This window comes from Suricata suricatta, chromosome 16, assembly GCF_006229205.1.
Source record: "Suricata suricatta isolate VVHF042 chromosome 16, meerkat_22Aug2017_6uvM2_HiC, whole genome shotgun sequence".
NCBI classification, from domain to species: domain Eukaryota; kingdom Metazoa; phylum Chordata; class Mammalia; order Carnivora; family Herpestidae; genus Suricata; species Suricata suricatta.
In genome coordinates, this window is record NC_043715.1 from 17,393,430 (window position 1) to 17,415,384 (window position 21,955).

The 21,955-nt window shown below is 53.8% G+C and overlaps 1 protein-coding gene across 4 annotated transcripts; it reads left to right on the forward strand.

The window, feature by feature from the left end:
- Window positions 1-59: 59 nt before the first annotated feature.
- Window positions 60-21,939, forward strand: SLC12A4 (solute carrier family 12 member 4). 4 transcript variants are annotated; one of them, XM_029924503.1, is made up of 25 exons: window positions 1,108-1,596; window positions 2,197-2,226; window positions 4,791-4,885; window positions 6,305-6,436; window positions 10,394-10,540; window positions 10,615-10,669; window positions 12,828-12,958; window positions 13,981-14,222; window positions 14,378-14,592; window positions 15,102-15,266; window positions 15,346-15,444; window positions 15,725-15,782; window positions 16,145-16,319; window positions 16,716-16,834; window positions 18,228-18,326; window positions 18,524-18,643; window positions 18,853-18,957; window positions 19,201-19,369; window positions 19,671-19,866; window positions 19,985-20,154; window positions 20,245-20,376; window positions 20,453-20,560; window positions 20,760-20,947; window positions 21,070-21,203; window positions 21,385-21,476. In XM_029924503.1, the coding sequence occupies exons 1-25, from the start codon at window positions 1,575-1,577 to the stop codon at window positions 21,474-21,476; spliced, it is 3,198 nt and encodes a 1,065-aa protein (XP_029780363.1). In that variant the 5' UTR covers window positions 1,108-1,574. The 4 variants fall into 4 exon arrangements, with proteins under 4 accessions (XP_029780362.1, XP_029780363.1, XP_029780364.1 ...); XM_029924502.1 differs by lacking the exons at window positions 1,108-1,596; window positions 2,197-2,226 and adding an exon at window positions 60-174 and having other exon boundaries at window positions 21,385-21,939; XM_029924504.1 differs by lacking the exon at window positions 2,197-2,226 and having other exon boundaries at window positions 1,109-1,596.
- The last annotated feature ends 16 nt before the right edge of the window (window positions 21,940-21,955 follow it).

Genomic DNA, 21,955 nt, shown 5'->3' on the forward strand with positions numbered 1-21,955 from the left:
GCCGGGAGCGGCGGGGACCGCCGGGCCGGCAGCCGGGGCGGCGGGGCCGAGGGCGCGCGATGCCTCACTTCACCGTGGTGCCGGTGGACGGGCCGAGGCGCGGCGACTATGACAACCTCGAGGGTCTCAGTTGGGTGGACTACGGGGAGCGCGCGGAGCGGGAGGACTCGGACGGTGAGGGCGCGCCGGGTGGGGGCCTCGGCGGGGGCAGGGGAGCGGGCCACGCGTGGCCGGCGCTCGCACAGACATCCGAACTGTGCGAGCACACGTCGATGCGGGCCCAACTTTTCTTAGTCTGCGCCGCCGCCACTTCCCTCGCTTCGCGGGCGCAGACACTATTTTTCTGGGCCCCTGGCGCGCGCGGCCCGGCTGCCCTCCCCACCCCAGCCCCTCCCTTGCGGGCCGCGGGCGGGGGCTGCAGACGTGGCCGACGAAGGAGGCTAGGCCAGTGGGGCCGTCCGGATAGTGAATAGCGCCGAGCACCCTCATCTCTCGCCCTTCCGGGCTGGGAGCACAGCCACATCCCGGACCCCAGTCCCTCCAGCTTCTGTGAACCTCCCCCAGCCTCCTCTCGCCTCGCCTGTCCGCTTGCGCTTCAGCGACTCTGCCCGAGACTACCCTCCCTCCTCTCCCAGCCGTGTGGCGCCAGGTTGTGCCTGCCTGAGGGGGTCTGTGGGTAACTGCTTGTGAGTTAGCTCGTGTTGATCCCACCTTCGGGCTGTAGGTACAGTGGGCATCTGTAGGGCACTCCACAGAAGCAGGCTTGTCTAGGCGTTTCACGTGAATTAACTCGTTTAATCCTCCCAGTTTCTCTCAGGGGATAGGTCCTGTTACTCACGCTTAGGAAGGTGTAGACTGAAGAGTGGAGCAGTTATATAATTTGCCCCAGGGGAATCAAACCCAGGCTTAGAAACTCCAGCACCCTCTTAACCTAGGTGTTAGAACTGAGCTTAAAGGTACATCCCTGCCTTCTCCCGGGTTCCTGCCTCTCCCCAGACCCTTTCTCCACCTCCCACCACAGGAGGCCCCGGGGGGCGGGGGGGGGGGGGGGGACTGTCATTGCCAGGACTCACTTTGGGAAAACATGTCTGTACATATAGCAGCATGTGTATGTGCTTGTGTGAGTGTGTAGCTGTGGCTCTCACACCTGACTGCTATGTGTGGAGATGGCACTGAGATGGTCAGTGGTGTGGGCTGCTGGACAACACGTAGGTCTTACAGGCTTGAAGGTTGTGTGCATGCACACACCCCACCTCTACCCGCCTGCCCCTAGCCTTGTTCCGGTGGTCAGCAAGAGCCAGCATCCCCTGCTTCCCTGTTAACTCGGGAAGGCTCTTCTCCCCCAGAGGCTGGGCCAGGCTGCATCCCTAGGATCAGCCTGCAGCAGCGGGCAAGGGCAAGCAGAGCCAAGCCTAGCCTCTGGCCCCTCCTTGGCCTCTCAGGATGACTGGAGGGACCTGGAGCCACATTGGCTGCGTCCTGCCAGGTCCCTCCAAGCTGGGAGAGCTCCTCCCACTATCTCCCCTCCTTCTTCTCTTGCTCCTTTTCAGCCAGAACTTGGCTGTGTCTGCGGTATGGGGGACACAATGCGCCCTGGTGAGTGATTATAATCCTTCTTGGTGGGTACTGCAAAGGGTCAAGGGGCACAAAAACAGCCTCAGATCCATCTCATGGGGCCACCCCAACCTGGTACCTGAATCTCTCAAGGCCCATACTTTTGCTTCAAGGAGCACAGATGGGCCTCTCATCCATCCAGCCCATGATGGCCTGGTGGGAGCGGGGGGGACCATCCAGAGGCGTACCTCTGGCAGATGCCTGTGGGCACAGAGATGAGGAGTCTCACCTGGATCCCCAGTTATAGCCGGTGTGTTCCCAGCTGCTGGCAAGAACACACATATGTGTACTTCACAGGTAGTCCCCAGGCCCACACCATGCTCTGATTCACTGGGGGTCTCAGGTTGGTGTCTGAGCAGCTTTGGCCAGGCAAACATGCCCAGACCTGCCCTGGAATTTTTGGAATAGCTGAAGGCAGTACAAACATCCAGGCACTGCTTAGGTCCCTGCATATTCCCACAGTTCTGTGGGTGCTGTCCTTGAACGGGTCTTTGGGAAAAGTCAAGGAATGAATTTGGCGCCAGATTGTCCCTTTTCTGATGCATCTGGGTAGTTGAGTGGATGTTTCTTCCTTTACTTCAGAGAAGAGGAAACCAAAGGAGCACAGAGAGGGTAAGCAGATTGCCCTGGGTCACACAGAAGGAGGTTCTGGAATCCAAGCCAGGCAGACTGCAATCCCCAGTCATTCTCTAGTTAAAGGCTGTGGTGCACCCTGGGATGAACTGGAACCCAGAATAGGAGTAGGATCTGCAGCTTAGATCCCACCTGATTCTAGTGGATCCTGGGACCCAGATTTGGGCCCTCTCATTGGCTGACCTTGTCTCTGACTCAGCCTTACTTTCCTTGTTACTAAAAGGGGGTAAATGATATCTACTGAAGTGTCACTGTGATGACTAAAGGCAACTCTTAGATGGCCTCTCAGCCACTCTGGAATCATGGCTGAAAGGACAAGGGATTGGCTTGATTTTGGAGGACTATTCACAGGCATTTTGGGAGGACTGCCATGTGCTCAGCTCTGCATTTTCTGGATACTAGTGCAGTTCTCCTTAGAGAGACAGGCAACAATGGTTGGGATAGGCTGACTGCATGAGTTTAGCATAATTTATCATTTATTTCCAACCTACTTCCACACAAGGGTCAGAAGAGATAAATGCAACAAAAGTGTCTCCCCAAAGGACTGTCACCCTCAGAAAGATCATAACCATGAAGAGGAAGAGGGCAAGGATGAGGTGAGACAGATGGTGACTGCATCTAAAGACTAAATTTAGCTTGGAGATTCCTGGCAGTCAATGCACAAAGGAAAACAAGATGAGCTCTATAGTTGCCGTTTTCTGACAAAATGAAGCATCCAATTCATTTAGGGGAGACACTTTTTTTTGAGGTCACAAAACCCAAGAGTACTTTTCACTGAAGGGTTATTAATACAATGAGCACTGTTACTGGGTTTTCTGATTTTCTTGTGGCTCTTTATCCTGATCTTGAACAAACATCAAGGGCACAGCAAATGTCAGAGGGCGTGTGAGGAGCTAAAGCCATGAGGCTTTAACATGACTCAGTGGGCTGGCTTGACCTCCTGCTGCCTTTGTTGTTGGCATTGACCTACACACAATCATGTAACTCAAAAGACTGAGCAGCTTGGCTCACTTAGTCCAGGTTACTGAATGAGGCGACATACTGTTTTTACATGCTTGGGAAGGCTGACTTTGCCCTCAAAATTGTCATGGACACATTTTATTTCTCCATCTCTGTGCCATAAAGAATCCACAGTACAGTACCTACTGAGTGTTGTTGGTTCAGAGAAGGCAAGTTGACTCTTATACCAATGGTGAGAGGATATATCAGATGGAGGATGCATCATTCTGCATTCTTAGCTGCAAACAAGGGAAATGACTTTTGGGCATTTAACCAGAGAAAGCTGACAGATAGCTCTCACAGATCAAGGCATGGTCAGTACATGGCTGGAACATTCCACCAGTCTGAGTTGGTGATGACAATTCTGTTGCCACTTCCATCACTGGACACCAGGCTAACACTGCTGCCACAGTTATTGCCATCCAACACCAACATGGCTCTTTTGAACTTAGATGACAGATTTCCATTTGCCATGAGGCCTCCAGCCACTGCCGCAGTTGCCATACCGTCTGAGAAGGGGGTGGGGGAAGCATTTAACAACTAGAAAGGGAGCCCTTCATGTCTTCTGCCTGCTCAATGGAAAACTGGGACTGTCACCCACCAAAACTAACAAAGATAAAGTTTGGAAAACAGGGCAATCAGAAAAAGACAACTTTGAAACTTAAGTCAGATTTATTTAAAAAAAAAAAAAAAGGAAAGAAAGAAAGAAAGCTCATCTGGTTCCTTTCTGGGAGGTTTCCTTGACGGAGTCACTGACCAGCCCCAGGGGGTGGGTCGAGTCTGGTAATGGCCACGCACCTAATCTGGGGCAAGTCTCTGAGATCTGGGGACAGGGAGACCAACAGGCGTCCCGCAGGTAGGCCGTGCTCAGTACAAGAGCCACCTAAACCGGCTCTGGTAGGGCTTTCTTAGGAGACCCTTGATGGCTCCTTGCAACCACTTCCGCCCGCTGGACAGTCCTTGCCCCTCCTCCCAGCATGCCCCGGGTTGCCCTCCAGGACGCCCCTGCGCGGTGCATAATGGGATAGCTAGCAAGCGGCTCGCTGGCCATGACAGCTGAAGGCGTCCTGTGTGGCTTTGTCTATCTGGAAGGCAGCACCCAGTCAGGCCCTGAGGACGCCAAGCCCCTAGCGCCCAGCACGCTGGGAATTCCAGATAGGCCTGGGAAAGGAAAGTTGGGGCGCGGTGGTGGGGTGGTCTGAGGGCAGACCAGAATCTGGCCACGCCCTTCCATGCTGGCTCCTCCCCTCAGCGTTAACACGTGGTTGAGCCAGAATGCCTGGGGCCTTTCCACCCATGCCCTAGAGAAGATGCAAAAGCTTTTGATCATTTACACACACGCACACGCACACGCACACGCACACACGGCAATTCTGGCCCTTCATGGAGGCTGGCAGGATATGCCGTGAACCTGAGGCCCAACCTGGTAACACTCGCCCCTAAAATGCCCTACGGAGATATTTTGTGGGCTGGCTTGTTGGGCTGGTGTGCTAGGGACTCGGGAAGCAGTCCCTAACTGGGATTCTGTCCCTCTCTCTTCACAGGGCATGGCAACCACAGAGAGAGCAGCCCTTTCCTTTGTCCCTTGGAGGCTTCCAGAGGAAGTGACTACTACGACAGGAACCTGGCACTGTTTGAGGTAGCTGAAGAGCTGTTCTGGGCCACAGGTGTGGCAGGCAGGTGGGAGTGGGGGACAGGAGCCTTTCAGAACTCAGACTTGAGCTAAGCAGGCAGTTATGTCTCGGCTCCTCCTTCAGTCTCTCTTTGTCTGTTTCCCTTGGCCCTTTTTGAACTAAAACTGCTTTCCCAGAGACCACTCACAGCGCCACACCGTTACCACCTCTACGGGTGATTTCCGTGTAGCCCCTCAGCAAGGTAACCGTCTGTCAGGATTTCTCACCTCAGGATTTCCTCTTCTCCCTTTACTCATAGTACACCTCATGCTTCCCTCTCTGTGAACTCTCCCATGTCCTCCCTGATTGGCTCCTCTAACTCTGTCCTCATGTGTACGGAGGCCTGGTCCTTCTACTTTCTGTCTCCACACCTGCAGCCTTATTGGACACCTGTCTGGAAACATTCCCAGTTTTATGCCTCTGAACTTGAATTTTATACTTTTCAGACATAAGCTCAGAAATTGGATCAAGATTTTTAAGATATGGTTTAGGCCTCTAAACTCTGACCCACACATTCAGCTATCCCATGAGAATCTCCTGGGCTTCTCAATTTCCACATGCTCCAGAAGACCGGTATCTTCACTTCTCCAAACCGGTTTCTCCTTGTGTGTAGGGTCAGAAGGGAGCTGACTGACAGGAAGAAACTAAATGTGGGCAAGAGGCAGGTAGAGGCTTGGTGCTGGGGAGGGTGCAGCAACAGGGAAGGCCTAGACTCAGGTGGCGGTTGGGGAGCCTGAGCCCTGGAAGGTCTCCTGACCTGGAAAAGCAGCAAGTTTCTGCAAAGCAGAAGTCTTTGACCTGGCTCCGCCCCAAGATGAGCCAGAATCCTACCTTGGGGAATGAGGTGCGTTACTAGGCCTAGGGCCTGCAGGTAAGACCATCTGAGCAGCTCAGGGTTTGGGTGAATAAGAGAAACTTCACTTATTCCAGGCATCCCCCTTTTGGCTTCCTTCCTTTACTACAATGGCTTTTTAATGGGAGAATTGAGGGCAGATGTGAGTCCCAGAGGTCCACTCATAGCTGGAAGGTAGCCAGGCAGAACAGACAGGATGAAGTGTGCCATTCGCCTGTCTGCCAGCCGTGCTCTGCCCTGCCCTGCCCTCTCCCCTGAGGCAGGTAGTTTTCACAAATGGGCTGGTAGTGATTGTAGCCAAGATGAGGCAGAGGAAAGGAGTCACTGGGCTGAGCCTTTGAGTGGCACGTGCTGGGGTGTGGCACCCAAACCTGCCCAGTAGGCTGGCTTGGGCTTTCCCAGGCAAGAGTTGGGTCAGGCCCAGGCGTGCTTCAGGGCTTGGCAAGGGGACAGAGGCCAGGCTGCTGGCCACCACAGGTAGCCTGGTACTTGCCAGGCCCATTGCCAGATTACCCTGTGGCTCTGTTCACAGGAAGAGCTGGACATCCGCCCAAAGGTATCATCTCTCCTGGGCAAGCTTGTCAGCTACACCAACCTCACCCAGGGCGCCAAGGAACATGAGGAAGCCGAGAGTGGGGAGGGCACCCGCCGGAGAGCAGCCAAGGTGAGCTGGTCGGTTGGGCAGCAGAGGGGCCACTGCTAGGAAGACTGACTCAACGCTATGGAATTGGCAGTTGTGAGCATCCCAGGGGAAGTGGGTACCAGGTATGGTGAGCATGGATGATGGGCACTGAGTGCCTTGGGCTGAAGAAGGCTTTAAGGGGTGGAGTAAAGAGAAGACCCTGAAGTAGGCAGAGGGCTAAAGGGCAGAGGGCCAGGAAGACCCTCAGAAATGGTAGAGTGACAGCTGCTTTTACTCTGATCTCTTTGTGTGCGAGACATCACGCTAAGGAGTGGACGTGCATGTCATTTTTACAACAAAGCTGTGAACACATGTGCTGTTTTTACCCGTAGTTTTACAGATAAGGAAATTGAGTGGCATTAAGTAACTCGCCTAAGGTGACTCAGCTAGACAAGACCATTGCGTACACTAAAAGACAGATTTGTGGATTCACTGTGAGCTCTATGACTGTAGAGGGCCAGAGCACTGGCATTCCATCCGGATGGATAGGGTGTTACCTTGGGAATCAGGAACCTCGTTGTCTCTACTGGGACTATGTAGCCAGGTGACCAAAACCTGCCCCTCATTTGTGTTGCCTCCATAGGCAGACATCACCAATAGCTCCTGTGTTCCTTGAGTGCCAGAGTTAGGGGGAGTGACTGGAACAAAACACTGCCTCTTGGGGCTTCCCTATCTATCCCTCTCGTGGTCCCATCCCCCATCGCTACCCAGGCCTCTGGCCCTCCCGCCCTCCTTTCTCTTCAGAGTGACTTTACACATCTTTGCTCAGCTCCCATAGGATGGGGCGAAGTTTAACTGAAGACTAGAGGTTGGGGTGTTTTGTTGTTGTTGTTTTGTTTTTGTTTTTTACTTTTTCTGTTTGAAGAAAAGGAGCCCTCCCTCTCCACTTACTGACTTCCTGAGGTTTAGGAGACAGCTGTGATTTAAAAGGAGCTTGGGTCTGGCTGGCACCCACCATAGTGTTCTTGCTGGAGGTCAGCACAGGCCAAAGAAGTTCTTGGCTGGGATAAGCTGGAGACCCAGCCTCGGACCTGTCCATGAAATGTGGACCTTGCTGGGGTGGCCCAAAGAGAGGGTAGACCAGGCCACTGTGCACCCCTCACCGTACTCCTCCAGGAGGCAAGCCAGCCCCCACTTTAGAGAGGGCAGCTGAGATCTTGAGGTCACACAGACTGGACCCCTGCCCTATCTGCTGGTTGTGATTTTGCTGGCATTTTCTGGACTGCCCATGGCAGAGAACCCTGAGTATCTCTGGCTGTCCTTATTTAGCCCTGCAGGGGGTAGCCTCTGAGCGTGTTGCCTGTGGTGGATGCTAGAATCCTTTTTTTAAAAGAAATTTTTAGTTTTTATTTTGAGAGAGAGAGAGATAAAGAGAGAGCTCATGAGTGAGGGAAGGGCAGAGGGAGAGAGAGGGACAGAATCCAGACATGGGCTTGATCCCATGAATCTGGGCTGAAATCAAGAGTCAGACGCTTAACCAACGAAGCCACCCAGGTGCCCTCTTTTTTTTAATTAATTAATTTATTTATTTGCGGGGGGGATAATCCTTAGTAAGAGCCTCTCTTTGTTTCTTAGGGCCAAGTCCAGGGAGCTGGTGGTTGACTAATAAGGTCCCTGAGAAAGGCTAGTGCACACCCCAACAGGAGTGTCAGAAGGAAGTCTGGGTTGGTAAAGAGTCATGGTCCCTTAGCTTTATGAGGAGCCTGTCAGGATGCGGGGCCTCAGTTTCATCTTACCTGCCTGGCTAGCTGACCCAGTTAGGATGGGAGAGCACAGCAAGAGTGTCTCCGTTCCAGTAGCTTTGCCATGGAGCAAGGAGAAGGCTGATCCAGTCTGTACTGAGTCATCAGGAATCTAGGGAGTTGGAGCTACTGAGCTGTGGTCCTCACCCAGGATGGGTCTGAGCAGGGTCCTCTGGAAAGGAGGCTTAAAACAGGAAGGGTGGGCCCCCAAGCGGACCCAAGGCAGCCTCTCTATGGCACTGCTCCGGCTCTGGCCTGATGACCTTCTGTGGCTGCCAGAGGTTATTTGGGGATGCAGAAAGCATTTCCGGCCCTGCCCTTTCCCACACTGCCTTTTCCCTAGAGTGACTCAGCTTAGAATGGGGGTAGGGCTGGGAGCTGCACTATCCAGTGAGTGGTCCAGGGCCTCTGTGAAGGGCTCAGAGCCCAGATAAGGTGTGTCTGTCACCAGTTCGAGGGACCATTTGTTTTTACTTGTGCCTTTCCAGGTCCTTCTGAGGTCCCTTTAGACAGCACAGAGATCCTACCCCAGGCGTGGACCCTTCAGAAGAGCTCCTGTGGCCAATAGTTCTCTTTTCCACCCCTGCTCCAGGGCAGCAGGCTTTGCTGGGGCTCTGGTGGAAGTTCTTCGGGCCCTCCTACCCGAGAGGCGGCATTCATGGGGTCTCAGTTTTTCACAAGATACTATCCTTGCCTCTGTGCTGGCCTCCTGGCTGTCTCCTACTCTGCCCTTAGAAAGTAGAGAAATCCTGCCTGGATTTGCCCACTGGACCTTCCTTACCTGTCCTTCAGCTTAAGTGTCTATTGTCTATTCAGGATTTTCCTAGCAGGTTATCCCAGGGGCCTTCCAAGGCACCACTTATTGGGCTCAGGACCACCTTTTGGGTACCTGTGGGGCCTCCTGGTGATAGAAAAGTAAACAAACCAAGTATACCCTAATATGGTCATGAGACATTCCAGTGAACCATTACCATGACCTCTAGTGACTACTGTGATAGAAGGGTGTATCAGAGGGGCGCCTGGGTGACTCAGTTGGTTAAGCATCTGACTTCAGCTCAGGTCATGATCTCACAGTCCGTGGGTTCGAGCCCCACATTGGGCCCTGTGCTGACAACTCAGAGCCTGGAGCCTGCTTCAGATTCTGTGTCTCCCTCTGTCTCTGCCCCTCCCCGACTCACTCTCTGTCTCTGTCTCTCAAAATAAAAAAATAAAGACATTAAAAAAAAAAAAGAAGGGTATTTCAGATGTGTTGAGGAGATGCAAGAGGAAGTACCAACTCAACCTAAGGCAACTCAGGAGAGGTTCCTAGAAGAGGTAACAGTTAAAGCGCCCTGAAGTTTTATCTGAGGCAATGAGGCAGGGCTGATCCTTCCAGGCAGAGTTCAGCACACATCCTGGTTCAGAGGCTATGAGGGACCAATGTCATCAGGGGATGAAGCTGTCAAAGAAGGTGATGGGGCACACCTGGTGGCCCAAACTGGGGAGTCTGGCCCACCCTGTGGATTAGGAGAGACAATGCAGAGGGTTTAAACAGGGATAATGAGATTAGACTTGGTTTTCAGTGACCCTCTCCAGCTGCAGAGTGGGCTGCAGTGTAGAGAGGTCAACCGGCACAGGAAGGTACCATCCAGGTGCCACAGGTGTGGTGCCCCAGGTTTAAGGGACTGAGGCTGAAGTCAGGCAGGCTGATGATCTTAGGGCAGCTTGGGAGGCCGACTGGGCAGGACTTGGTATCCACCTGGACTGGAGTTGACTGGAGTTAGGAGTGGGAGGGGAGTGCCAGGGACAACTTTGTGGACTCTGATGTGGGTGACATGGCACCTGCCAGGTGAGATGGTGGGCATCAGAGGGCAGAGTTTTCTTTCCAGAAGTTTAGCCGAAAAGAGGAAGGGAAGGGAGCAGTACCTTGAGGGGGAGGTGAGGCTCAAAAGCTTACAGGTGGGGGTCTGAAAAGAAGCGGTTTTGTACCTTTCCAGTCCCAAACATCTTCATATATGGAAGTCAACATAGATATCCCAGCTGTCACCCACCCATCCTGTGCTCCCCAGGACCTACACTCAGGATTCCCCTCTCCAACCTGTTCTCTGATAGAACACCCTGGGAATAAGGGGACTTCTGAGTGATCAGAGGCTGGCCTTCCCCGGTGCAGCTGAGACCCTCTGATTTCTGTGCTCCCCCCTCCCTTTCTGCTCGATAGGCACCCAGTATGGGCACCCTAATGGGGGTGTACCTGCCCTGCCTACAGAATATCTTCGGGGTTATCCTGTTCTTGCGCCTGACCTGGATGGTGGGGACGGCCGGTGTGCTGCAGGCCCTCCTCATCGTGCTCATCTGCTGCTGCTGTGTGAGTATCCTCACCGGGTGGGGGCCACAGAGCCCGCCTGGCTGAGTTGCTCACCTAAGCCCTCCTTCCCACAGACCTTGCTGACGGCCATCTCCATGAGCGCCATCGCCACCAATGGTGTGGTTCCAGGTGGGTAAGCGCCACCCCAGGCCTGATGGGAGGAAGGGGCCCAGGATCAGCCTTGACATGCCCAGGAACCCTCATTGCCAAGCCACACCCTCTTTCCCCCCAAACAGCTCTCTGGTGAGGTTGTAGTTGCTGACTATGACAGTGCCAGCACTTAGGAGCATCCTAAGTTTGAGTTTGAGATTGCTATTGTTTTATGTTTTGTTTGTTTAGTATAAAAGTAATTTTTCTCAAAGGGTCCTGGGTTCACAAAGAAGATGATGGGACACATAGGGCGGCCCAAACCAAAGAGTCTGGACACTATGCATTATTAAGTAGACAATGCAGAGGGTTTTCATTTTCAGCAGGGATAATGAGATAGGACTTAGTTCTCAGAGACCCCATTTATTTATTCAACCATTAAAAATTAAAAAAAAATTTTTTTAAGGTGGGAATGATTGGGGGAGGGGCAAAGAGACAGATCTGAAGCAGGCTGTGTGCTGACAGCAGAGAGCCCTATGTGGGGCTTGAACTCATGAACCATAAGATCATGGCCTGAACTGAAGTTGGACAGTTAACCAACTGAGCTACGCAGGTGCCCCTATTTAACCATTAAAAAAATTTTTTTTAATGTCTATTTATTTTTGAGGCAGGGGAGCACAAGCAGGGGAGGGGCAGAGAGAGAGGGAGACACAGATTCAGAGGCAGGCTCCAGGCCACGAGATCATAACCTGAGCCAAAGTCGGACGCCCAACTGACTGAGCCACCCAGGTGCCCCTAACCATTTTTTAAAAAGTTTTTATTGATTTATTATCTTGAGAGAGGGAGAGAGCATGAGCAGGGAAGGGGAGGAGTTAGGGGGTGAGAGAGAATCCCAAGCAGGGTCAAGGTGTCAGTGCAGAGCGCGACTCAGGCCTCAAATCCATGGACCTTGAGGTCATAACCTTAGCAGAAATCAAGAGCCAGATGCTTAACTGACTCAGCCACCCAGGTGCCTCTATTCAACCATTTTTTATGCTGATGTGGATTTCTGAATATATATTTTATTTTTTGGCTCATAATCCAGCGCCATTATTTATTTTGTTGCAAATAAATATTGAAGAATATTTTCTTCAAACTGTTTCACGTTGGCTATTTAGCTATTCAGGTTGGCTTCTGTGCCTGGATTTTTATTTATTTATTTATTTTTATTTAAAAAAATTTTTTTAATGTTTATTTATTTTTGAGAGAGAAAGAGATGGAATGCATACAGGGGAAGGGCAGAAAGAGAGGGAGACACAGAATCCAAAGCAGGCTCCAGGCTCCAAGCTGTCATCACAGAGCCCGATGCAGGGCTCGAACCCACATGCTGTGAGATCATGACCTGAGCCAAAGTCGGACACCAACCAACTGGGCCACCCAGGCACCCGATGGATTTTTTTTAATAATAGCTTTATTAGTATTAGTATAAAGGTAATAGGAGGAAAGGCAGTATCTGATTACCATAAAGAGGTTTGAAAATGAAGAAAAATATTTAAAAGAAAATTGAAAGAATCCATAATCCCACCAACCTGAGTTAGAAATAGTTTATTTGGTTATTTAAACAGGACTGATAGGATGCCTGTACCTAATATATGTGATTATTCTCCTGCTCCTGGGATCTATTTCTCCACGGTCGTAAACACTGTCATGAGCAGCATTGCACACAGATCCCTGTTCACGACCCTATCAGTTCCCTTCAGGAGAGATCTTAGATGTAGGATTACAGCATGGTGGCAGGTCCTGGGGACAAAAACCTGACAACACACCTCTTGCCTTGGTCTGGGGAGGTCAGACAAATAGACACAGCCCTAGAGGTGGGTGGGGCAGGCTGAGATGAGACCTACTTAGCTAGAGGAGACTGTAGGAACTGGCCCAAGTGCAGGGAGTTGGAGGACAGTGGGCCACTTGGGCTCTGTTGTGGATTGGAGCTGCCCTAGCAAAGCAGTCATTTTACTGGCCCGTGCTGGTGTTGGAATCAGATGGGAAAGCGGTTCAGCCCCAGCCTGGCCACTTACTAACCATGCAACCTTGGGCAAGCCTCCCAACCCTCTGTTCATCCGTAAATGGGAAAAACAGTCCCCGTCACACTGGGTGGTTGTGAGGGATTGTTTTGGGGAAAACCCTCTTAAAGAAGAACTGGCATTGACTTTCTCTGTTGTAGCCGGGGGCTCCTATTTCATGATTTCCCGCTCACTGGGGCCAGAATTTGGAGGCGCTGTGGGCCTGTGCTTCTACCTGGGAACAACATTTGCTGCAGCCATGTACATCCTAGGTGCCATTGAGATCTTGCTGGTGAGTTTGGCTAAGCCCTGGCCAAGTCTGGTCTTCTCCATATAGTCCCTATCTCGTAGGCTCAGGCTGCTCATGCTCCCCTCCCCTCTGGCAAGGTCTGTCTCCCCCAAGGCGCTGTGCCCAAGACTCCTCAGATCCATGTTATCCTCGTCCCTAAACCAGGGTGAACAGGACCTTGTCTGGAGGCCAGTGCCCCCTCCATGAGCCCCATATGTGCTCTGATTCAGCTTCCCCCTCCCCACTGGACTTCCCCATCTGGTGAAGAAGAGGTGGATAGTGGGGAGTACAGGGTAACCAGTGCCCGCCCCTGGGGATCCAGACAGTAGGAGATATTTACAGGAACTGCCTGGCTTTCACACCCCAGGTCCTTTGCCTGTAGAATGGCTCTGCTCCTGGATCTTCTGGAGTAGGGGAGAGGGGTTATTTTTTGTTTTTCTATTTCCCACACTCCTACATGTATTATTTGGATTCTTTCTGTAAGGACAATTTTTCCTCTTCCCCATTTACTTATTTAATCATGTATTTATATCAGTGTCGACTCCTGGATATTTACTTTATTCTTTGGTTCATAACCCAGTACTATCGTTATTATTTATTTGCTGGCTGTTTAGCTATTCAGGTTGTTTCCTGTGTCTGAATTCATTTTTTTAAATAATAGCTTTATTAAGATACAATTCACATACCATACAGTTCACTACCCATGTAAAGTATACAAGTCAGTGGTTTTTAGTATATTCACCGAGTGGTACGACCATCACCACAATCAAATTTAGAACATTGTCATCCCCCTGAGAAGAAGAAACCCCACAGTTGATAGTCACTCCCATCCTTCCCAGCCCTAGGCAACATTAAATTGCTTTCTATCTTTAATCATATTTATACATTTTAGACATTTTATATAAATGGACTTATATAATATATGGTTTGGGTTTTTTTTTTCTGAATATTAAAAAGAAAACCAAAATGACAGGATTCATTTTCCAAATAGGAAGATTGAACTTTCTTGATCTGTCTTGTTTCAGACCTACATTGCCCCGCCAGCTGCCATTTTTTACCCAACGGGCGCTCATGATACATCAAGTGCCACCTTGAACAATATGCGGGTATATGGGACCATTTTTCTGACCTTCATGACCCTAGTGGTATTTGTCGGTGTCAAGTATGTGAACAAATTTGCCTCACTCTTCCTGGCTTGTGTGATCATCTCCATCCTGTCCATCTATGCCGGGGGAATCAAGTCAATTTTTGAGCCTCCTGTGTTTCCGTAAGTAACCTGGGAATACCTCCAGGAATTGCACTGACATTCCTCCCAAGTAGATGGCCTTTCATGCCATGAGTCCTGAGACTGGAGGATGGGAACACATTGGGGCCTCTAGCTGAGCAGGTGCTGATGCTTCTGCTCCCCCTTCCCCACAACAGAGTATGCATGTTGGGCAACAGGACCCTGTCCCGGGACCAATTTGACGTCTGTGCCAAGACAGCCGTGGTGAACAATGACACAGTGGCCACCCAGCTTTGGAACCTCTTCTGCCACAGCCCTAACCTTACCACTGACTCCTGTGACCCCTACTTCCTGGTCAACAATGTGACCGAGATCCCTGGCATCCCTGGCGCAGCTGCTGGTGTGCTCCACGGTGCGTCCTCCCTCCTGTCCTCCTGCTTCTGACCCACAGACTGAGCAGGAGGCAGGGAGTGGAGCACAGAGCTGTCCTTGTGTGGCCAGCTCAGGAATGGGGGACAGGTCTGGCTGCCTTCCCAGCGTAGCAGTGTCCTCTCAGCCTGGCTCCTGGCAGCTAGGTTTTGAGTGAAAAGAGCCTGTTTGGCCAGTATCCCAGGCATGCAGCAGCCCCCGGAAAGTTCTGGCAGCCCCTCTCCCTAGTCACCAGCCCCTGACGCTGCCTGGGATTGTTCTCACAGGAGCCATAAAGGGCCTCTGTCTAGGAGGCAGGCAGTGGTGACGCTCTGGCCGATGGCGGTTCAGCCACCTTTGCCTGTCAGACTAACAGCCAGAACAGCTCCTTCCCTGTGGCCTATGCAAACCCCTCCCCCCCATCTTTAACCCCCAGAGCCTCTCACATCTGCAGCCCCAAACTGCCCCTGGGAAGTAAGTGGGGCTGCAGGAGTGATGCCGCTGCTCCCACAGAAAACCTGTGGAGTGCCTACCTGGAGAAGGGAGAGGTCGTGGAGAAGCACGAGCTGCCTTCCACAGATGCCCTCGGCCTGAAGGAGAGCCTGCCCCTGTATGTGGTGGCTGACATCGCCACCTCCTTCACCGTGCTGGTTGGCATCTTCTTTCCCTCTGTAACAGGTGAGTACTTCTTGCCTGCCCACCCAGCCCTGCTCTGTCTCCCAGGGGCACCCCTGAGGATGTCTTGTTGTTTTTGGAGGCATTATGGCTGGCTCAAACCGCTCCGGGGACCTCCGCGATGCCCAGAAGTCCATTCCTGTGGGGACCATTCTGGCCATTGTTACAACCTCCCTTGTGTGTATCCTTTCCCAGGCCTGGGGTGGGTGGGGGAGCGGGGCGGGAGGCACTTGCCTGCATATAAGTTACTAGCTGGCACGCTCAGACATACCATACATGGGTGGATGCAGATATACCTTACTCTTCACGTGCACAGGCTCAGAGGGGTGTGCACACAACACAAAATCTTCAGCTGCGTCTACTGGCTAAGGCTAGGACGAGGGGCGTGAGGGTTCCGTGTGGGGACCAAGTGGGGGCAGCAGTGGTAGCAGAGGCCTAGCTTTCCTTGACAGCAGCTGCAGACTTCAGCAGCGTGGTTCTCTTTGGCGCCTGCATCGAGGGTGTGGTTCTCCGCGACAAGTGAGTGAGCTAGGCCTCTCCCTGTGGCAGGGGGCTCAGCTTTTGCCTGCCCTGACACCAGCTCCCCTCGTACGCGTGGTCCCACACATGTCCTCAGGCTGCTGGTTGCCAATGGTGGTCTGTGCCACCAGGTGAGTCCAGCCCCATCAGGACTTTTTCATCTGAGAGGATGGTGACATCAGGACCAGGGCTGGGCTGAGGGAGAGGATAGGGGCTGGTGGACTAGCCTTCTCTGCTGAGGGGCCAGAGCTCTGCCCACCATAGCCATCCTTCCTAACTGCTGACATCCCTCACTCTGGGCAGCCCCACCCAGGGTCTGGGGGCTCCTTGCATGGAGCATGGCCTGAGCCTGGCCCCTGCAGGTACGGAGATGGTGTCAGCAGGAACCTGGTGGTGGGCACATTGGCCTGGCCTTCGCCCTGGGTCATCGTCATCGGCTCCTTCTTCTCAACTTGTGGTGCCGGCCTTCAAAGCCTCACTGGGGCACCACGCCTGTTGCAGGCCATCGCCAAGGACAACATCATTCCCTTCCTCAGGGTGAGCCCATCTGCACTCCTCCTGGGTACTGCTCGTCTCTCATGCTGGCTGGGGTAGAGAGGTAGGGGATAAGGATGCACTGCATCCTGCTGGGGCCTGTGATGGTCCCAGGGCCACGTAACCATCTGCGGGAAGTTGCTGAAGGCTGCCCTGACCCTGCCTTGCTGTTGGCAGAGCTACTTGTGGCCAGAATCCTCATGGCCTATCTATGGCTCATCCACAGCAGAGAGGCCTGGAGAGATGGGAGGGCAGAGAAACTTGTGGTACCTATCAGGACAGGCATAGGTGTGACCTGAGCCCCAGAGGGGGAACTTGGGGATGATGGAGGCCAGGCTGTGGCCCAAGGTGTGGAATGGGGGTGATGGGACCAACTTCTTCCCTTGCTGACCCTTGCAGGTATTTGGCCACGGAAAGGCAAATGGTGAACCAACGTGGGCCCTCCTCCTGACAGCACTCATTGCTGAGCTGGGCATCCTCATCGCCTCCCTCGACATGGTGGCTCCCATTCTATCCATGTGAGCTGGGGGGCAGGGCAGGAGAATGGTGTTGGGAAGGGCTCCTCGCACCCTCGGCACCCGTCAGCCAGAGGTCCTAGCACCTCCCTGTGACTGGTGTTGAGGATGCAGCTGGGAGACGTATCAGGCTGTATGGGGAGAAGTGTGCATGATAGAACTCAGCCTACCTCTACATGCAGGAGTGAGCCTCGCGCTTATGCAGGAATTTTACAGAGACCAATAGGTCCCAAACTCGCCCGTGGGAGACTCCCAGAGCAAGCAGCCAGAGGCCTCCACTCCCAGACAGAGCCAGCACCCAGTGCCTAGTGCCTTGATGAAGCCACCACTGCCCCACCCATCTGTTTTTGAAGTTGTTTGCTTTCAAAGTTCCAGAATCAGCTGGGCATTTGAGATCCCCCAGTGCCCTGCGGGAGGTGGTCAGAATGTGGCAATTTCCGGGGATCCCTGAGGCAGAGCTCATGTGGTTACTGTGTTCACCTCTGCCAGTGGCTACTCCATTTCTCCTCACACATCTCGTTCTGCTGCCCATGCTCCCTTTTGCTTGCTCGGTTATCACAGGACTACTGCTCACTGCCCCGGTCAGCCTATAGGCCTGATGGGTCCTCCTTCCCCCTGGAAGTAGCCCCCCACCCCCAGCCTCAACCAGACCTGCCAAAGTCAGTGCTCTCTTATTCCCCACCACAGCCCAGTGCCACCATAAATGGCACACCCAAAACTGTTCTTGCCACCATCATGGGGTGGTGACCCCTCACTGCCCAAGCCAGAGCATGTGTCTCAGCCTTTAGGTGGCTCTTCCTTCAGGGGGCTGACCATTTCCCCCTTCTGGAGGTTTCTGCCCCTGGCCTGCCCTCTCTAGTAAGATCTCATACCTTCTTGTCTGCCCTTTCTTTCCTGCCAGCTAAAGGGCTCACGCAGCAGGCCTCGCCCATGTCCCCGTCTCCTATACCCACCACAACGTCCCTCAAGTGTCTCTGATTCAGTGTATGCAAAATGACCCTTTTGTATTCCACTGAGATTCTCTTCTCCACACTCATGACAGCCCCTCATCCAACTGGTCACCCAGGCCAGAGGCCTGAATATTGTCCAGCCATCCCCAGACACTGAGAACTCCTCGGCACATCCTTTTGCACTGTTCCCCCTGGCTGCAGCCCACCTTCCCACCTTGTCGCCCTACAGACAGTTGTCCGTCCTCTAAGACCTGGTTCTGCAGATGCCCTTACAGAAGTCCCATCTGCCTCAGGCTGTGAGGCTCAGGAGACCTGGCTGAGCCCACAGAGGGCAGGGCCTTAACACTCTGAGTTCCTAAACCAGCACCAGGCTGGGGGAGATGAGGTGTATCAGGCACCTGGCTGCCAAGGAGGCCGCTCTGTACCAACTATTCCCTGTGCTGCAGGTTCTTTCTGATGTGTTACCTGTTTGTGAATTTGGCCTGTGCTGTGCAGACGCTCCTAAGGACACCCAACTGGCGGCCCCGGTTCAAGTACTATCACTGGTAAGTGCCAGCTGGACCTCTGAGCCAAGTCCTCTGACACAAGAACTTTGGGGGAAGCTAGGGGTCCCATCCCATCTAGGATGGGGTTTGAATTTCATGGGCAGTAATTGCTATTGTTGAGAGGTTGGGGGGTTGGAGGCTTGGCTTGGGGCCCTACTGATCTTTCCTGATTCTGGTCCTTCCCCCCTCTGGCCCAGGGCACTCTCCTTCTTGGGCATGAGCCTCTGCCTGGCCCTTATGTTTGTCTCCTCCTGGTACTATGCCCTGGTCGCCATGCTCATTGCAGGCATGATCTACAAGTACATTGAATACCAAGGGTGAGTGAGGGGCTGCCACCTGTTTGGGACAAGTGGACATAGTCTGTATGCTGGGTTTGGGGGAGCTAAGCCATCTTTCGCTAGCCACCATGGGTGCGGGGCTGGGGGTTCTCTGACTCAGGGGCTGGCTGCTTTCCATCTCACATACACATGGACAGAATCCCATGGGTGGGACCAGGGGCTCACCAGCTTGTGGTTGGCGTCTGCAGGGCCGAGAAGGAGTGGGGTGATGGGATCCGAGGCCTGTCCCTGAGTGCTGCCCGCTATGCACTGTTGCGGCTAGAGGAGGGACCTCCTCACACGAAGAATTGGCGGTGAGTTCACACCCAGACTGGCAGGAGCCACTCTAGGTTCTCAGGGGGTTGCTGTCAGAGTAGGAGGATCAAGAGGTGCTGGCTCTTCCTCCCTAGTCCATGTTCCCTGTCCTGGGGTTGTCAGTGGTGCCCTTGGATCCCTGCTCCTCAAACTGGTGGGGGCCTGTGAGCTGAGAGGGGAAGAAGAGGAGCTTCCTGGAAACCTCTGGCCCAGGTCTCAGGCTCCCCATCTGGCCACTGCAGGCCTCAGCTGCTGGTGCTGCTGAAGCTGGACGAGGACCTTCACGTGAAGTACCCGCGGCTCCTCACTTTCGCCTCCCAGCTTAAGGCTGGCAAGGGCCTGACCATTGTCGGTTCTGTCATCCAGGGCAGCTTCTTGGAGAGCTATGGCGAGGCCCAGGCTGCTGAGCAGGTGCCTGCTGGGCAGGGTGGGGCCAACTAGAGGTGTCTGGGCTGCAGCTGACTCCTAAGGGAAGGGGACTAATCCTGAACAGCCAGGTGGACAGCACTGCTGCCACATAAGAGATGAAGCAAGGCAGGGGTGGGGGTGGGGGGTGGTTTATGGCTGTTGCATCTTAAAAACATAGCCCCTGGGTGGGCAGCTTACTTCCTGCTCCTCCTCTGTCCCCGCCTCCAAGTCGTTCTGTTGGGAGGGAGCCCAGCAGAGGGAACGCTAATGGCCTTGCCTCCTGACCCTGGTATGTTTCCTACAGACAATCAAGAATATGATGGAGATTGAGAAGGTGAAGGGCTTCTGCCAGGTGGTGGTAGCCAGCAAGGTTCGAGAGGGGCTGGCCCACCTCATCCAGTCTTGTGGCCTGGGTGGCATGAGGCATAACTCTGTGGTGCTGGGCTGGCCCTATGGCTGGCGACAGAGCGAGGACCCACGTGCCTGGAAGACCTTTATTGGTTTGTGATGGGATAGATAGGTCCTGGGCTCAGCTGTGTGGGAGAGGGGCTGGGGATCAGGTGAGGGCAGAGGCTGGAGGGCCACTGGCTGGCAGTCAGCAGTGGCCCTCCTCCCCAGACACTGTGCGCTGTACCACGGCTGCCCACTTGGCCCTGCTCGTGCCCAAGAACATCGCCTTCTACCCCAGCAACCATGAGCGCTACCTGGAGGGCCACATTGATGTGTGGTGGATCGTGCACGACGGTGGCATGCTCATGCTTTTGCCCTTTCTGCTGCGCCAGCACAAGGTCAGCCTGGCGGCTGGGCCCTGGTGGCAAGGGCTGGGCTTTTGGAGGGGTGGAATGTGACTAAACCACTCACCTGCTCTCGTGCCACAGGTGTGGAGGAAGTGCCGGATGCGCATCTTCACAGTGGCCCAGATGGATGACAACAGCATCCAGATGAAGAAGGATCTGGCCATCTTCCTATACCACCTACGCCTTGAGGCCGAGGTGGAGGTGGTAGAGATGGTGAGTCACCTCCCCTAGGGCCCTGCAGATACCCTGTCCCACGTAGCCCATTCTTCACGGCCCACTCTCTCCCCAGCATAACAGTGACATCTCTGCATATACCTATGAACGGACACTGATGATGGAACAGCGGTCCCAGATGCTGCGGCAGATGAGGCTGACCAAGACAGAGCGGGAGCGAGAAGTCAGTGGCTTTCTTGTTTGGGGCAAGGGTGGGTGGCAGGTCAGGACTTTGGAGACACCATCAGTTTGGGGCATCAGAATGAGTCCCCTCAGCCTCACCCAAGTCAGTACCCATTTCCCTGAAACCAAGTGATTTTATTGGGCCAGCCAGGCCCCCCTTTCTCCATGGTACTGAGGCCACCTCCTCTGATTTTCCTCAGGCCCAGCTGGTCAAGGACCGGCACTCAGCCCTGCGGCTGGAGAGCCTGTACTCGGACGAGGAAGACGAGTCTGCAGCTGGGGCTGACAAGATCCAGATGACATGGACTCGGGACAAGTACATGGCAGCTGAGTCCTGGGACCCGAGCCACGCCCCTGACAATTTCCGGGAGCTGGTGCATATTAAACCGTGAGTGCAGTAAGAATGGATCCAACCACACTGAGGTCTGGGGTTGGGGGGTGGGATGGGATGGGGGAGGTGGGATTGGGTGGGCCAGGGGTGGGGTCCACGATCAGCTGCATTACCTGCAGGGACCAGTCTAATGTGCGGCGCATGCACACTGCTGTGAAACTCAATGAAGTCATTGTCACTCGCTCCCACGATGCCCGCCTAGTCCTACTGAACATGCCTGGCCCACCCAAGAACAGCGAAGGTGATGAGAACTGTATCCTTTTGTGTAGAGGCCGGCAGTGGGGAGGTGGACACACAGGAGGTCAGGCCACGAGCTCCTCCCCCTAGAATCCCCAGGGTAGGAGGTGCTAGCTTACCCCAGCTCTGATTAATAGGGCAGACTTCCCTGGGTGCCCTTGGCCCTGGTGCTGCCTCCTTGACTTGATGCTGTACAGACATGGAGTTCCTGGAGGTGCTGACCGAGGGCCTGGAGCGTGTGCTGTTGGTGCGTGGCGGTGGCCGTGAAGTGATCACCATCTACTCCTGAGCCTCATATACACTGTGGCTTAGAATGGAGGAGTCCAGGGTAGCAGTCCCCTCCTAGCACCCACCCTCCAGCCCTGCTTCGCCTGGCCCTGCCCTGGACCCAGCTTTGCTAGGTCTCCTTGGAGACTGGGCCTGGGCCTGGCAATGGAGAAGGATCCAAGGTTCTATGGGACCCTGAGAGGTTTGGGGACTTTCTCATCCAGCACCCCAGGAGAAGACTGGTGGGAGCTGATGAGGGATTTGAAGGCAGCCTGCCCAGGAACGCTATTTATTGCATATTTATTGTTTGGATGTCACCATCAGAGAGGAGGGGAAGGGTAATGAGGGGGGGAGGTCTGGCCCAGCCCACCTGCAGGATTGTTTGGCTCAGGCTACTGTGGGTAGGGACCCCCACGGAGCAAAGCCGAATGGAACTGGCCAGCTGATGCCTGACTTTTTTCAATAAAACATTGTGTACTTCTGGGCTTCCTGCTGCCCCGG

Bases quoted from the DNA above. Each gene is read 5' to 3' on its own strand.
- SLC12A4 (XM_029924502.1), top strand. From the start codon at position 60: ATGCCTCACTTCACCGTGGTGCCGGTGGACGGGCCGAGGCGCGGCGAC. The intron at 14,593-15,101 runs GTGCGTCCTCCC...CTGCTCCCACAG, and splicing joins AGCTGCTGGTGTGCTCCACG to AAAACCTGTGGAGTGCCTAC. The intron at 15,783-16,144 runs GTGAGTGAGCTA...TGGCCCCTGCAG, and splicing joins GGTGTGGTTCTCCGCGACAA to GTACGGAGATGGTGTCAGCA.